The following is a 17,791-nucleotide window of genomic DNA, read 5'->3' on the forward strand; positions in this document are numbered from 1 at the left end:
CACCATTGGATTTGATTTTGATTCTGAAGCTTGTGGTTTGATTTCGATTTGATTTCCTTGATTCATTATTGACTAATTTGGGGCCCGTCAGGGTAAAGTTGGTTTTATATTCGCACATTCGGACATCCGTATTCAATAGCCTTGTTAATCACACTACATTGGACATTCAGTGGACATTCACAAGTAAATATGCCATTAAAACAATACTTGCCTATTTTGATCGAATGTGAAAAATGTTGTAAGTTGACAATCGTTGGTTGTCAATATCATGTCGCTGCTTAAAATTCGCAAACATTAATTTATTGCACATTTATTGGAAAGTCTGAATTTACCAGAAGTCCGAATGTGCGAATATAAAACCAACTTTACCGAAGTGCCCGTCAGGTACAGCAAATTTCCTCAAAGAAAAAAATCTCTCTCAACACTGTAAATTATACAGGGAACCACAGCTGGTAGCCTACATCACTATAATATTAAAAATTAATTTATTTGTAAGCTACTTACATATAAATTACACAGTTTTTATAATAACGTTATAATAAAAAAAAATTATGACAATTATAGGCTATTTCTACTCATTTTTATATAGACCTAAAAATTTAAATGGCGGCTGTCATAAAACAGATTTATACATTCAATATTGAAGTACATGTTAAGCACAAATACAATGAATATGCAATAGTGCATATATTTAGCAAAATGCTCCTCTCGAAGTTCATTTTTGTAGCTGACTGATGCGTTTTTGGACATTGAAGGGCTTTTCTGAGGTAAATGTGACGGTAAATTTGACATTATTACAATATGTTTTAATGACACCTTTCCACAGTTGAAACATGAACATGAAAGATGACATGATACGGATTTTGGTAAGTTCTACTATATCTTTCAACATACCTTTGGATGTTCATTCATGTTTATTACATGTGGAAGAGTTGGTCCGTTCACGCCCGCTCTGCATGAACTGAAGCGCTTAGCGCTACAAGACACAGAGAGCCACGAATGATCGCGACAGCTCGCGAGACGTCTATGGTCTCACTCCAGTCTATGGGAAAGTATCCCATTTTCGATACTTGTGAGGTTTGTTGTGCTTGCAATTTCACCTGGACCTATTTTAGGTGTGCCAGCTGCCACTTTGGGTGGCACCGGCACACCCTGGCACACCCGTGGCTACCGGTCCGTGTATCATCTGATCATTCAATTATTTCATTTAATCTGGCAAACGAAAAACGGGCAAAACAGGTCGATATTTCGTTTTTCGGTGGTTCTGTATGAACCAAAAAATGAAAGCTGATGTCTTTTTTCCAGTTTTCAGCTCGAAACCGAAAAACAAATAAACCGAAAAACCAAAACGAAATAATACGGCTAATTTACGTTTTTCTGTATTTTTCCAGTTCTCACGGTGTTTACAGCTGCGCGCCGCGCTGTGCGCATGCGCAATGAATTTAAGGCCGCTAACCATTGTTTGTACACTCGGAGGCAACATCATTGCGACGAAATGGATGTATCATTTGTTCTTTTCACTTCGTCTAGAAGGGTAACATTGAGAGAGGAAGACATGATGGTTGAAAACATTTCTAAAATATTTCAGGTAATATGGACGAACTACAATAGCATGAAGCTTATTAATGGAGGTTTGCTGGCATTCAATTTTGAATGTGTGACATTAAGTGGATACCCTTACGAAAATAACCATGTTTTTACTACAAAAATTATTGTACGTAAACCACAAATTAACCATGGTTTTGCTAGCATTTAAGCATGGTAGTTTGTTGGACAACTGATGGTAACACTTACTGTTCCATCATCAATTAATAAATACATAGGAACAAATGAGTAAGGTATTATTAACACTCTAGAAACTACTATTAACTAACAAGAAACTCTGATTAATATATTAGTAGTAATAGCGCTCAGTTGAATGTGGTAGTTCACTATTAGCTAATCAGTGACTACTATTTTTTCATACCTCACAGTATGACTACTCACTACTAAGGACTAGGCTACTATATACAGGTCCATAATTAATGTGAATAATGCATAATATATAATTCATTCTAAAGTGAAAAACATGATAGTAATGACTGAAGTGTTGCTATCCAAAACCTTTCAAAAGCCTCAAAAGCTATGATTTCAGTCATTACTAGAGAGTTATCATGATCTTCACTTTAGAATACTGATCCAAATCATTAGTAATTCCTTTAGAAGGATGTAGTAACACTTGAATCATTACATGTGGGTTAAAATTACCTTTACTTTAGAATTAAATATATATTATTATATATTATGCATTAATGAAGGAACAGTATTATAAAGTGTTACCAAACTGATTATACAAATGGTAATCGATACATGAAAAAACATGGTTACCACACTTTTATCATAAAAAATGGTAAATGGCAAAGCTGTCGGCCCATAAGTTACTGATCTGTTGGAACCGTGCAGTTATGGGTTGCCAAAAGTTCTCCTTACCCTATCCCCACTCTATGGAGTTTATTAGGTATGTCAAGCTAAAACTAATGCTGTCTAAACATTCTGCTATATAGTAATTATCTTTGTGGTTATAATGTTCAGATTGTATTAAAACTGGTTTAGAGAGTTTTGATGCGGTCATGTGGTTGCCGTTACTGGTGCTGTTGAAATGTATTGTGTTGTACTGACAGGTTTTTATTATTTTGTCTACCCCATTTAGATCATTTGAGCTCAGCTCAATGACAGAAACACCTTTCTGTGCAATACAGATCAATAACACCACAAACTGCATCCTGCAAAATGATCATACACTTGAGGCAATGCTTCTCTAAAACTCTTTCAGCAAAACTGAATATTATAACTAGCCATTATTTATTGAAGGACTGCTGTGTTTGATTTCATTAGTTTTAGCTTAGTGAACCTAAAATATGGCATCTGATTGTAGTGATTCCTATACAGGTGCTGGTCATATAATTAGAATATCATCAAAAAGTTGATTTATTTCACTAATTCCATTCAAAAAGTGGAACTTGTATATTATATTCATTCATTACACACAGATTGATATATTTCAAATGTTTATTTCTTTTAATTTTGATGATTATAACTGACAACTGTACATATCTAAAGAATAAAGGGTACAATGAATTTCATGCTGGTTGTGCCTACTTAAGAAAACCTTACTTTTTCTAGGTATCCAGCCAGAGCCTGTACCTCACTGATGATGCTAATGTGGCAGTGTTCCCCAGAGCAGATGGCCACTTCAGTTCATTAGATCTCAGGGACAAGGCCCACTATGAGGTACATGGGTCTGGGGCTGTACCCAACACAAGTGGTAATGCTGCTGCCTCTGGGCCACCTCCATCCTCAAGCAGCCAGTTTCGCTTCTCCAGGCCTGGTATCTCAGCGAGTCCCTCACTGCCACCCAGGGCCCAATCCCTGAAATACTTTACAAAGTAAGCTAATTTTCTGCTGGCAATAATTTATTTTTTTTTTTTACATGTATACAATGTTCATCATTATGCAAGACCCTAAATTAAGCTGTTTTGAATTCCAGGACAGTCAGCCTGGGAGAGTTTCAAAGTGGGAAGCTTGTCACCAGCAGAATGGTGGTGGTAAGATTCACAGAGCAGGAGGCCAGTGTCCCAATTTTGACCGCAAAAGTGAAAGATGCCCTAGGAACCAATGACCCAGTCATTTTGACAGACCACAATGGGATTGAAATATTAGACTCCGAAGGAACAAGAGGTGCTTCAGTGGAAAATTTTTATTTACCTTTATTTATCTCATTAACTATTATTTACCATGAATCTAAGTAAAGTTTACGTATCCATGTGTCTTAAAAAGTTAACTTTTTACAGTGGTATAAACTTTTGCTGCTTAACAAATTAGGCTGCAAATATGTGGTGGGCTTTAAATTGCTGCATCAACATTTATGAAGTCCCACATCACAAACTACTGCTATAAACAATGTCAAACTTTTGCTGCTAAATTAGAAATGCATTCACATATCAGTCTCACAAATTAGCTCTTATTCATACATTATACATTTTGTGTACTCATTTAGGGTCCTTTTACTGGAAGCAAAACTCAAGAAAAATCATGGCTGTACTGGAGGCTGATTTCCAAGCTATGCAACAAAAGAGGCGGAGAATCTCGTAAGTCTCGTAAATCTTGTAAGTTACAATACCAAATGCAATCCTAGTTACCTGTGTGTGCTTAAAAATATAAAATTTATATTAAAAACTAATATATAAATGACATGTTTCTGATTCATAGACGCAGAGATGATGAAGGGGGAATGGACAGTGTATTGGAGAAGATCGAGGAGGTTGTCCTGGCTGCTCAGGGTTTATCTGAGGTGACCACTGCCATCCATGAACTGTCTGACCTGGTCCAAAACAGGAAGACAACATTGGTACTGACTGAAGAACAGTCCAGGAATGTGAGGGATGTCTTCACTTGTCTAGTTTGCAGAGGTCAGTCTTTTCTTTGTATGGAATTTATTAAAAATGGTTATTCAGCCATCACACCCAGTCAACATTCTGAACTCACAGTGATCTCACCCTGTGGTCTCAGTGATCTAAAAGTGTAACCTCACAGCACTCTCACTGTGTGCTCATACTTTGGTCACAATGTGAGGTCACACCAGCTAGAAATGTCATTGTTCTTAGGATGTTCTGTGAACATTATATGTTCTTGTAATGTTTTAGTAGCTAGTTTTATTTTTGTTACCAGAATGTCCTCCTAAAAGTTAGGATAACATTCTCTAAAAACATTCTAAACATGTTAAGTGTTAACATTGATAGAACATTATCCCCTAACATTCTTATAAAAGGTTGAAGTCAAGTTCCATTGCCATTAAACAACCCCAAAAACAGCATAAGCAGCTTCAATTATTACTAACAAGATTGACTTTATTTACAGGGTTAGGGTTATTGAGATTAACAGATGTTTAAATGTTTAAGTTAGTTTGAAAGTAGAAGTTTGGTCAGTGTTTGCTTTAGTTGGGCTCTTTGGCCTTGCCTTTTTAATGTTAGTTTTTCTCTGGATGCTGTAACTGTTTATGTATTCTGGGTGCATCATACAAAACACATCAGTGGCTCCCAGAATGCATTGCAGCATGAAGCATGTCACCATTGTTGAGATTCAAATGCCGATTATTGATGTTTGAGTGTGTCTAAATGTGTGAAGCAGTATTTCTTCACTGTTCTTCAGTGTTTAGTGTGTTCTTAAAATCATACAGATTTTCTTATTAAAATACTGTTGGATCTCATGCTGTAGAAACATTACTGTAATCGGTTATGTGAAGTTAATGACACATATGATGGTCTAGATGAGATCAGCTGATAAAAACACTACATAATGATTGTATCTTTAACGCCATCAAGTAGCTGACCATCTGGTTACAATTTTTTTCTTGCTGCTCTTGCTATAACAAACACAGTTACAGCAGCCAGAGAAAACTAGCATTAAAACATCAAAACTGCCAGGTATGTCAAACTGCCCAACTAAAGCAAATACAGACCACCATAATGGTGACATCAAACCAAACTATTATTTTCAATAAATCATCAACATCTAAACCTCTGTTAATCTTAATAAGAGCTTCTGTAGACTTCTGACAGAAATAAAGTCAATCTGGTTTGTAATGATGTTTTATTAACAAAGTTCAGGAGGAGCACATTCAGATAATTAACACAACTGGAGAGCACTCAGCAATCAATGACAGGAGGTATATATAGGCTGCGTCCGAAACCTGTAAAATGCTGCCTTCGGAGGACACATTTCATGGTCGGAAGGCATCAAGGCACGTCTGAATCTAATGTTAGCTTCACTTCCTGTCTCCTGAGAGACCTTCATCTGATCGATTTTTGAAGGCAGCATATATGTATTCTTCACTGCCATTTGATATCCCACAATCCTGTGGGTTCCATACAGTTGCGCTGGAAAAAAGAGTTGCCGTCCGAAATTTGGATTTTCTGGTCAGTTTGTGTGTAAATTAGGGCTGCACGATTAATCGCATGAGATTGTCATGCGTGTCTCATCAGTAAAGCCGGTTCTGTGATTAGCGGTAAATGTGGCGATATTGCGTAGCTTGTCCGCGAACTACGGCTCTGTATATTAAGTGCAGCTCCATTTGAAAGCAGGTGATGGACATTTACCGCTAATCACAGAACCGGCTTTACTGATGAGACACGCATGACAATCTCATACGATTAATCGTGCAGCCCTAGTGTAAATGTATGTTTTTTACCAACATTTTCCACTTCTGATGTCATTTCTAGAAAGAAATTACTAATGTAGTAATTAAATACTTTAGTTCTCACCAAAGCTCTCTCTATTTTGCTGTAGATCATTAAACTGTTACGCTGCCTCAGTAGTCTGTCCGAAATTAGTTTTGTGATGTGCCTTTATTGCACAAAAGCTGCCTTACAAGTCATTGTCTGATAAGGCAGCGAGGCAACAAGTCAGCTGCCTAGGTTTTCGGACACAGCCATATCTGACCTCCATTTGTACTCAGAGCTCGGAGCCCTCCCCCGGACAGCACGCCAAATACGCATTAAAACTCTACTCCCTCTAAATTATATGTAAGTGTGAACTCGTGACATAAGTGAAGCTGGTAATGCTGTTTGTGGAGTTGTTTAATGATGTTGGAGTCTGACGTCAAACATATGTTTAGACGTAAACACAATTTTAATTTTCAACCAACATTTGACGTCTGAGCGCTGTCAGAGTCCACGTCCAATAAAATTTATAGCTAGGGAGACCTCACATTGTGACCACATCATGAGTACCCTGGGAGCTCATGGTGAGATCACTGGGAGACAAATTGTTAACTGGGCACAGCACTATAACATTGTTAACATATAACATTGACATTTATGTTTGTGCTTGGAGCATCTGGAGGCATTTTAAGGCAATTTAAAAAATATATAATGGAGGCAATTTAAAAAATATATAAATTCAAAAACATTTTTTTATGACTTAATCTGTTGTGTCTTGTATTGCAGTTTTAGACCTGAAATGTTTTTTTTTTCTCTCCCGTCAGGAATCATGGAAGATCCGGTTTTTTGCAGCCTGCTGCGAAAGCTTAGTTGGTTGCAGATCCTGCACAACTTTGTGGCTCCAAAATTCTTCACAGTGTCTGAAATGTCGAACGGAAGATTTTTCCACCAACATGCATAGAGTCACTGGCTTTACTGAACTAGTGAATGTAGTTAGAGGATTGGCATGCGAGTAAACACTATTCTTGCCACTAAATCCATCTTTTCACAGTATTCATGAGAAATTGGTGGATATGTTTTATGTGGCATCTTAGTGTAAACTTACAGGAATTTTATTAGAGTTTTAAGAGTCTAAATGTTTTATATTGCTCTGTTCTGAGCTGACAGATTTCTTAAGAGTTAAATGTGGCAGTATGTTGTTTTATATTGCTTTGTTTTGAACTCACAGGGATTTTATTAGAGGTAGAAAAATTGGCAATATGTTGTTTTACATTGCTTTGTTGTTTTGAGCTCACTCCACACTGATTTAAAGGTGTTGTTTGTTTGTTTTTTATCTTATGTGATTCCTAAAGTTGGACCTAATTTGTTTACATTTTTGTGTTTTATCATTAAGCTCTTCCTGGTTCTATAATATATTATTTTTCAAATAAATTTTTCCCCACAAAACAGTCCAGTGTATACTGTGCAATTAATAAAATGACAATATCAAAGTGTATTTATTTATTTAATTAATTGTTTTAATAGTAACAAGATACATTTAATTCTGCACCCTGTTACAGAGTACATAGTAGTGACTGCATAATGTTGGAGTCCATATTTACAGTATGTATACTAAACAGAAAATAAGTGCTAACATTTTCCTCATGGCTGAGGCTATTCCTCGATTTATGGCAAGGTTCCACATGATCCAAGACATATGAAATTAGGAAAATCTCTTTGTTACATTAATGAGGTAGATCAAAGCCTGTTTGAATGGGACATAGTTGTAATTGGCAACATTGTCAAAAACAACTGCAAGGTCTGGGTAATACTGTGAAAAGTGCTGCTCTACTCTCACTTTGTCTGCCTCAGACAGAAAGGGGTCACTTCCGAAAGAAGATATTCTGGTGAGGGATGATCCCATGTCCCTGTCATACATGTCAGCTGCTACCGTGGCATCTGGTAGAAGATCTGCTGTGATTTTTCTCGGTGTTCCTGTCCCAGCCAGCTGATTTGGTATCCCTCTCCCTGTATCAACACAAACAATTTCTTATGTTTAATAGTAAATCTCTTCTAGAATCTATGTAGTTTGTGTTTGTAAAATAGCCTGAAAGCATTATTAACAAATCCATCTGGATCCATCTCATTATGAACAAATCCAATTCGCATAACGTAACATACCTGGGATCCTGTGAGCATTCCATGAATGCACAAATCTATTTATTCCAATCTGGCACATTTGGCCAGTCAGATTGGATGTGCAGAACCTTGTCAGGCTGTCCTCCATATCTATTGCTTCCTGATCTTGTAGTTGTATGAGGGCCTCTTTTAGTGGGTAATTTACCCGGTTGTTGATTTCTGGCCACATCCTTTCCACTGTGTGATTCTGTTATAATAATAATAATAATAATAATAAAAGGTTGGAAGAAGGCTGTACACATTTAGAAACTATAGAAACAAGCAATCAAAGAAAGAATGGTGTGTGGGATGGATGAAATACTCAAAGCACCAACATCATGATGTTGAAGTACACAACCATAAAATCGTACAGTAAGTTTTTTCAGCTAAATGTACTGGAAGTTCCAAAATGTAACCACTCTTGTAAACTGGCCAACGTGTATTAGTTTGTCATTATTCATACTGCAGTGGAGTATAAAGTAGTACAGGAACCTCAAACTTTTACTTAAAAGCAATAATTGGCCAAATATATTACTTTTTAAGGCTGGTTGATGGCTTGCAGACTAATAACATTACCCTTGTTGACTGAGTTTGGAGGTATGGTGCTCTTTGCTGGTTGTGTCTATATTCTGACAGCCTCTCTTGCATGTACAGACTGAGGTAAAATTCTTTGCCATGATCCACACGAAGTTGATCCCACATTCCATAATGTGTTACTGCAGGTCTACGTAAACAAGTATGACAATTTATTTCTGTTATGACAATTAAAATGTTACATTTTATACTTAACATACAATACTGACCTGTACACAGCATCATAGATGGCTAGATTGTTTTTGGTAGGCATAATTGCATTTGCAACAATTTTCTTGCTGTATCCATCCACAGCAATTACATGAGTCACTCCAAACATGACCAATTTTTCGTTTTGGTCCATGTGTAGCTTGTGTCCCATGTATTCTGCAGTATATGGGTTTGGGTTAAAGTTACGGGTACCCTATACAAGCAAGAAAATATATGAATAACTTAGGTCAGCATAGACATAGGCATGCATGTGCGTGGAATACAAATCGTTACTCTTATAAACTCTTGTAAAAACATGAAACTTATAACTGCTTTATAACATACTTTACGCCGTTCTTCGTGGTATGGGGCATGGGCTGCTCTCAGAACACGTCCGATTCGGCATTCTCCTGCACGTACTCCAACTGATGACAGGAAGCCTGTCATCATTTTACGACCATAAGTTGATCCAGTCTGTTAAAAACACACACACACACACGCTCCATCAAATAGTACAGCATTATTATTTTTTTGACTATTGCTTATTCATTATTTATACCTGATGTATTGCTCGAGAGACTGCAATTTCAAGGTCTGAATCAGAAGAGTGTCCTTTTCTCCGCAAATTGTGTTTGGCAAGTTGTCTCCGGATACTGATCTCAGAGTTTCCCCGCTGGACACCCATTTCTCGCAGCCTTTCAGACATCTCCCTATATGTCACTCCATTCACAAACATATCATATATTACTGGCATGTATGACTCGAGTGATGCCATTGTGGGTCTTTCGGCATACCAGTCACCAGAAATGATCACAGGCTTATTGAGCTGCTATTCAGTGCGCATGTGCAAAGCGCGGCGCGCAGCTGTAAACACCGTGAGAACTGGAAAAATACAGAAAAACGTAAATTAGCCGTATTATTTCGTTTTGGTTTTTCGGTTTATTTGTTTTTCGGTTTCGAGCTGAAAACTGGAAAAAAGACATCAGCTTTCATTTTTTGGTTCATACAGAACCACCGAAAAACGAAATATCGACCTGTTTTGCCCGTTTTTCGTTTGCCAGATTAAATGAAATAATTGAATGATCAGATGATACACGGACCCTTGTGCTATTTATTTCAGTATGAATGCATTACAAGCCCATTTAGTATATGCAGTGTAGCCTATACAATTTCCAAATATGTGTAAATGTTTATTAAGTTTACACTAGCAGAATCATTTTACAATCGTACACACAAATTTATATTAAACAACACACCAGCAGCACAAGTAATGCGAAAAAATATGTCGAGTGGTTAAACTTATCGGAATTCAAATGTCTCTTCAACTTGGTCTGTGACCAATCAGATTTTGTTGCTCACTGCCTTCAGCCAATCAGAGCTGCTGACGTCACGGTCGTCGTCTGAATCCCCTCGCTCTGTCACTCAGGTGAAGTATAATGTCGCAATGTATAATTTATTTAATAAAACACTGAAAGCGCAATACATAGCTCAATCTTGGGGATTCTGACCAGTTCAATCAAGTGACATCGCAGACTGACCATGATGGCGACGACAACCGGCTAATCTAATGGCCTACGCGATCCTGAAAGAACCGGAGAAAAGTGCTGCTATTGGGAGGTGAGTTGTAGTCTACCAGTTAACAAACTTTATTTTATTTTCGTTAACAAACGGAGAGCGATATTTCGGCTTGATATCTCCTTTTTGAGTCTGTGTGTGGTGGTTTATGGCATGTTTGTATGCAGCACCAAAACATTCATGATTGGTCAAATCGGCCCGTATTCTGTACGATATAAATTCATAAAGTGTTTTATGCTTGACTATGTACCGAAAACAATATCGACATGCCATTCTGATACAGTTCCCTGCTGCTAATCCTCATTTAGCCTACTGTTCAAAAATAGTGTTGGTTCAATGTAGGATTCAGACAGACTATTGTAAACGTGAATAAAGAGTTGAACATTTCTTATATCTTTGGTATATTCTGTCAACCCAGCAAGCAATTTTATGTCTATTAGACGTCTAATAGCCGTCAAAACATAGCCCGGCCGTCTAGGCTAAAACCAGGCAAAATTTGGGCTGTCAGTGAAAATCTAATAGACGTCTAACCATAACCCAAAAATAGACTAGTCATCAATTAGACGACTATTAGACGACTTAATATATATGTCTAATAGACGGTGAATATGGATCTAGGCTAAAATAAGGCTGAATTTGGGCTGTCAGTGAAAATCTAATAGACGTCTAACCATAACCCAAAAATAGACTAGTCATCAATTAGACGACTATTAGACGACTACATATATATGTCTAATAGACGGTGAATATGGATCTAGGCTAAAATAAGGCTGAATTTGGGCTGTCAGTGAAAATCTAATAGACGTCTAACCATAACCCAAGAGTAGACTAGTCATCAATTAGACGACTATTAGACAACTACATATTTATGTTTAAAAGACGGTTAATACGGGTCTAGGTTAAAATAAGGCAAAATTGGGGCTGTCAGTGAAAATCTAATAGACGTCTATCTATAACCTAAAAATAGACTAGTCATCAATTACACTACTAATGAATGATTACATCTATACATGCAATAGACACCTAAATAATGGCTAAAGGATTCTTTTCACTTAAATATAACAGGTTCTCATAAATGACAATCCGTCCAAACAAATTAAATATAAAAGGTTTTATTTAGAAAAAGAACTCAAGATAATGCACAATGATAAAAAAAATTAAATTTTACAAATACAATACAAATAAACATTAAAAGAAAATTACAACGTGTAACAATAAAAATATATTGACAAAAAAAAATTACATTGACAAAAAAAAAGTTAAATAAAAAATGTTAACAATATTTTTTTGGTTTATAAAACAACCTGATTAATTTTCAGTTCCATAAATTCCATGTTTTATGAAAAGCACTCTGAATTACCTTGAACATTGTTGTTGAAATGTGCTATACAAAATAAACTTGCCTTGCCAAATCAAAAACTCATATTTTTATTTCATAATGATCAAAAGATTAAAAGATATACAAGGCTTCCATAACAAATAATAGTAGGGCGCACAGGTTTCATGTTTACCCCCTTGTATTTAGATAATTACAGAGTTTTAGGGCACAAGGAAACACTACAGTACATGTGCATGTATGTTAATCTAACCACGTTTTACTCTGAGTCTGCACAGTTACCCGCTAAAATGTCACGGTTCCTACACATAATGTACATAAATAATAAACACATGTCAAAATGAAAAACACAGATACTTACAAGACCAAAAGCAGGAAAGAATTTGCTTTAACATTTGCTGTTGCTTGCTCTCCGTCTCCAACAGTTGTAAAATGCGGAAATGTTTATCGCGAGATCTGGCAACAGTGATCGAGAGTCAACGTTCAAGTCTTGCGTTGCCAGTGGTCATGTCTCAGTAGAGCCACAGTTGCCATCTAGCGGTTGAGAATTGTAAATTTGTATTTAACTTAAAATTAAATACAGTCATATATGTGTGTGGTATATAATTATAATTAATATATGGCTATATATATATATATATATATATATATATATATATATATATATATATATGATATCGTAGAATGTAGGATTGTGTGACAGCAAAAATATGCTGTTTCAAATATATACTTGCATATAAATGTATATTATACTTGCATATAAATGTATAAATGCAAGTATATCAAGAATCCCACAAGCTTTGTGGTCGAAAATGACTTAACACCATTTTGGTTACACTCATTGCTGGTCTGAATCAGAGCTATAGCCAAGCCGTAAAAACTAGACTATAAATTGCCTCGATTTCGCTGGGTGGACTAAAAGCAGACTACACATAGCCTATCCAATTCAGAGCTAAATCGTGACTACATATAGACCATGTCATGAAATGCCACTTAAATCTTGTAGAAATCATTGACATTGCGAACATGATGAGATATCAACCATCTCAAGCACTTCCTGTCCAAAAACTACAATAAATCAGGATTGACTATAGGTGGGCTACAAATAGCCGGTCTGACTATGAGCTAAATCGTGGCTACGCACAGCCTACACAATATAACATGTCATAGATGTGAAACCAAACACCTTGTAATCACTGTTGACTTCACTTACATGATGCAATAACATACAACTCGCAAGTTATTTTGGCAAAAACGACATGTAACCAAATGAAAGATTGTTTTGGCTAAAAGTGGGTTACACATAGCCGGACTATATCGGGTCTATAGTTAACCGAGACGGTGAAATGACGGCTATTGCTTGCTGGGAACAGATGCTGTTCTTCACGAGTCTCTGCGATCATCATTGTGCCATCAGACACAATGAGAAGCTCATCAGAAAATGGAATATAATGTGTAATTTGTATTTGTGTATAGAGGGTCACCATGGTCCAATATTTTTTTTTCTTTAATGAAAAACATGGTGAGTTTTGCTGAATCTAAGTTTAAATAAAAACTATTGGATTTGTCAATGAAATATGTCTCTTCATTAGTGATGTTGTTACATTTTATTTATTTTAATGGCCTTGAAAACAAATGCATTCAACTTTGGGAAAATGTGTTAAACTGTATTTAAATAGTAGCACAACTGTATTGTGTGAGATTATGTAATTCAAAGTACAGTAGTCAACATTTGAAGTGGATCAAAAAAGTTAGGACACCTTTGATTAAAGGTTTTGATCCACTTCAAATGTTGACTATATTATACAAAGTACAAAGTGTATTGTTATTGACTGCAAAGTGTGTAATGTTTAATATTTGGAATAAGCCAAAGGTACTGAGCATACAGTATATACTATTACCTGTAAAATAATATATTCAGTGTATATTGCTTGTGTTTTCTGAAGACACTCGTAATTATTTTGTAATGTACTTAAATCACAAATAAAGTGTACTTATAACACAAAGTGTACTCATAACAGAAATAAAGTATACTTATAACACAAATAAAAGTATACTTATAACACAAATAAAGTATACTTATAATACAACGTATATTATAACAAAAAATATACTTTTAGCAGAAATAAAGTATACTTATAACCCAACTTAAGTACACTTTAATATCACTAATCAAGCATGTAATTAGTCCCTACACAGACATATACTTAAAGTGTACTAAGTATACTTGAAGTTGTTCCAATTTAGCACACATAAGTATACTAAATATACTTAAAGTTGTATTTTAATACTACTTAATTTCAACTTAAATATACTTAGTACAAAATTAGTTGTTTCAAAATAGCACACTTTAAATGAACTAATCATTAACACACTTGAAATATACTAATAATTAGTCTTGCTGCAAGTATACTTAGTATACTTTTTTTTCACTAGGGGAGGCATGGCTGTGTACAACTGCGTTGTGCGTGAACTCGCTGTCGGAGAGAAGAGAGAGAAAGCGCTGCAGATATCGGTGTGTACTGTCTGCAGAAAAGCGATATAGAACTGTTTAACATATTTTATTAGAGAGATTAGAAAAATGATAATTTGACAGCAAATTAAGTTGTCATAAACCAGTGGTTGTGTGTGGAGTATTTTACAAATCAGTGATTCCCATCCGGGGGTACATGTACGTGTTCCACGGAGTATGCAACAGATTTAGATTTTGCTTGGTTTGTTCAGGGCTGTCGCTTAGGTGTAATTGGCTTGCTGGGTGCAGTCAGTCGCCCCAGCTTCACCCCAACCTGGCGCGTTAAGCGCTGCAAATTTGTCTATTTACAACAAGATTTTGCAACATTGAGTATTGTAGCCAAGCGCATGCATTACTGTTGAAAATAATGGCCAATCAGAATTGTTTAAGTTAGACTAAGCTCAGTATCCCTCAAAACATTGAATAAGTTTCTTTTAGTGTCAGTTTAAGTCCTATGCTCACAAATCCTCTCATAAAAAGCGTAGTAGACACAATGTAATTTAAAGATTTTCCTACTTTAGTGCATAAAGTGCTGAACTTTATAAGCAAATAAGTGCTTATCTACCGCCATCTACTGGTTATAGTGGTATATTTTGTGTCTTTTTTTATTTTTAAATAAAAGTGTTTGTTTTCAATGAAATGTTGGATTTCCTACATCTTGAAACTTTCAGTTTTACAAATGGGAACAATCTCTGAAGGATGAATAAATAATGTTTTTTGTCATTATATTCAAAATAACATTTGAAGTGCTGGAATGTCCAATTACATTCACAATTACATTGTGTTTCTTATTTAAAATTTCCCAATATCTTCAAGTTTGAATTGTAATCAATAAAACTGGTTCATTGGTAAATTAGGTAATTGTGACAACTGCATTAAAATATAAACACCACATTTACTTTTGTTTAGTGTCAATAAAGGGGTACTTGAGCCTTACTGATGGAGTCGTGGGGGGTACTTGAGGCTAAAAAGGTTGGGAACCTCTGGTTTAGATAATTTAATCTGTAAGTATTAAATAAGCTATATCATAGAAAAAAAAATAAAATAAAATCAACCCTTTATGCTGGGTAAATAAAAACACAATTTGCTGAGTAGAATTAGCCCAACCTGTGTTCTGTCCTATGTTTACCCAGCCCTTGGGCTAAAAACAACCCAAAATTTACACATGTATGTGAAAGGAGAATGCATGTGTGTGAGAGTAGAAATGAATGTATGTGAAAAGAGAATGTAAGTGTGTGTGAGAGTAGAAATGTATGTACGTGAAAGGAGAATGTAAGTGTGTGTGAGAGTAGAAATGTATGTACGTGAAAGTAGAATGTATGTGTGTGAGAGTAAAAATGAATGTATGTGAAAGTAGAATGTATGTGTGTGAGAGTAAAAATGAATGTATGTGAAAGTAGAATGTATGTGTGTGAGAGTAAAAATGAATGTATGAGAAAGTAGAATGTATGTGTGTGAGAGTAAAAATTAATGTATGTGAAAGTAGAATGTATGTGTGTGAGAGTAAAAATGAATGTATGTGAAAGTAGAATGTATGTGTGTGAGAGTAAAAATGAATGTATGAGAAAGGAGAATGTAAGTGTGTGAGAGTGCCAGAATGAATTTTGGCTTGTACAGCCCCTCATAAGCATCACTTCTAAGGAATTATATTTGAAAGAATTTAACTGATGAGACACGCATGACAATCTCATACGATTAATCGTGCAGCCCTAGTGTAAATGTATGTTTTTTACCAACATTTTCCACTTCTGATGTCATTTCTAGAAAGAAATTACTAATGTAGTAATTAAATACTTTAGTTCTCACCAAAGCTCTCTCTATTTTGCTGTAGATCATTAAACTGTTACGCTGCCTCAGTAGTCTGTCCGAAATTAGTTTTGTGATGTGCCTTTATTGCACAAAAGCTGCCTTACAAGTCATTGTCTGATAAGGCAGCGAGGCAACAAGTCAGCTGCCTAGGTTTTCGGACACAGCCATATCTGACCTCCATTTGTACTCAGAGCTCGGAGCCCTCCCCCCGGACAGCACGCCAAATACGCATTAAAACTCTACTCCCTCTAAATTATATGTAAGTGTGAACTCGTGACATAAGTGAAGCTGGTAATGCTGTTTGTGGAGTTGTTTAATGATGTTGGAGTCTGACGTCAAACATATGTTTAGACGTAAACACAATTTTAATTTTCAACCAACATTTGACGTCTGAGCGCTGTCAGAGTCCACGTCCAATAAAATTTATAGCTAGGGAGACCTCACATTGTGACCACATCATGAGTACCCTGGGAGCTCATGGTGAGATCACTGGGAGACAAATTGTTAACTGGGCACAGCACTATAACATTGTTAACATATAACATTGACATTTATGTTTGTGCTTGGAGCATCTGGAGGCATTTTAAGGCAATTTAAAAAATATATAATGGAGGCAATTTAAAAAATATATAAATTCAAAAACATTTTTTTATGACTTAATCTGTTGTGTCTTGTATTGCAGTTTTAGACCTGAAATGTTTTTTTTTTCTCTCCCGTCAGGAATCATGGAAGATCCGTTTTTTGCAGCCTGCTGCGAAAGCTTAGTTGGTTGCAGATCCTGCACAACTTTGTGGCTCCAAAATTCTTCACAGTGTCTGAAATGTCGAACGGAAGATTTTTCCACCAACATGCATAGAGTCACTGGCTTTACTGAACTAGTGAATGTAGTTAGAGGATTGGCATGCGAGTAAACACTATTCTTGCCACTAAATCCATCTTTTCACAGTATTCATGAGAAATTGGTGGATATGTTTTATGTGGCATCTTAGTGTAAACTTACAGGAATTTTATTAGAGTTTTAAGAGTCTAAATGTTTTATATTGCTCTGTTCTGAGCTGACAGATTTCTTAAGAGTTAAATGTGGCAGTATGTTGTTTTATATTGCTTTGTTTTGAACTCACAGGGATTTTATTAGAGGTAGAAAAATTGGCAATATGTTGTTTTACATTGCTTTGTTGTTTTGAGCTCACTCCACACTGATTTAAAGGTGTTGTTTGTTTGTTTTTTATCTTATGTGATTCCTAAAGTTGGACCTAATTTGTTTACATTTTTGTGTTTTATCATTAAGCTCTTCCTGGTTCTATAATATATTATTTTTCAAATAAATTTTTCCCCACAAAACAGTCCAGTGTATACTGTGCAATTAATAAAATGACAATATCAAAGTGTATTTATTTATTTAATTAATTGTTTTAATAGTAA

The 17,791-nt window shown here is 35.7% G+C and overlaps 2 protein-coding genes across 3 annotated transcripts; one reads left to right on the forward strand and one right to left on the reverse strand.

Moving 5' to 3' along the window:
* The first annotated feature begins 311 nt into the window (after window positions 1-311).
* On the forward strand, window positions 312-17,726 carry LOC125266835. 2 transcript variants are annotated; one of them, XM_048187909.1, is made up of 6 exons: window positions 312-1,588; window positions 3,163-3,425; window positions 3,527-3,717; window positions 4,037-4,127; window positions 4,249-4,448; window positions 17,090-17,726. In XM_048187909.1, the coding sequence occupies exons 1-6, from the start codon at window positions 1,430-1,432 to the stop codon at window positions 17,278-17,280; spliced, it is 1,095 nt and encodes a 364-aa protein (XP_048043866.1). In that variant the 5' UTR covers window positions 312-1,429; the 3' UTR covers window positions 17,281-17,726. The 2 variants fall into 2 exon arrangements, with proteins under 2 accessions (XP_048043866.1, XP_048043867.1); XM_048187910.1 differs by lacking the exon at window positions 17,090-17,726 and adding an exon at window positions 7,022-7,659.
* LOC125266834 lies at window positions 7,750-10,236 on the reverse strand. Its single transcript, XM_048187908.1, has 6 exons — window positions 9,697-10,236; window positions 9,483-9,611; window positions 9,158-9,351; window positions 8,931-9,078; window positions 8,358-8,562; window positions 7,750-8,204 (listed from the first exon to the last, which is right to left on the reverse strand). The coding sequence occupies exons 1-6, from the start codon at window positions 9,910-9,912 to the stop codon at window positions 7,900-7,902; spliced, it is 1,197 nt and encodes a 398-aa protein (XP_048043865.1). The 5' UTR covers window positions 9,913-10,236; the 3' UTR covers window positions 7,750-7,899.
* Window positions 17,727-17,791: the final 65 nt, after the last annotated feature.

This window comes from Megalobrama amblycephala, linkage group LG4 (assembly GCF_018812025.1).
Source record: "Megalobrama amblycephala isolate DHTTF-2021 linkage group LG4, ASM1881202v1, whole genome shotgun sequence".
Classification (NCBI taxonomy): domain Eukaryota; kingdom Metazoa; phylum Chordata; class Actinopteri; order Cypriniformes; family Xenocyprididae; genus Megalobrama; species Megalobrama amblycephala.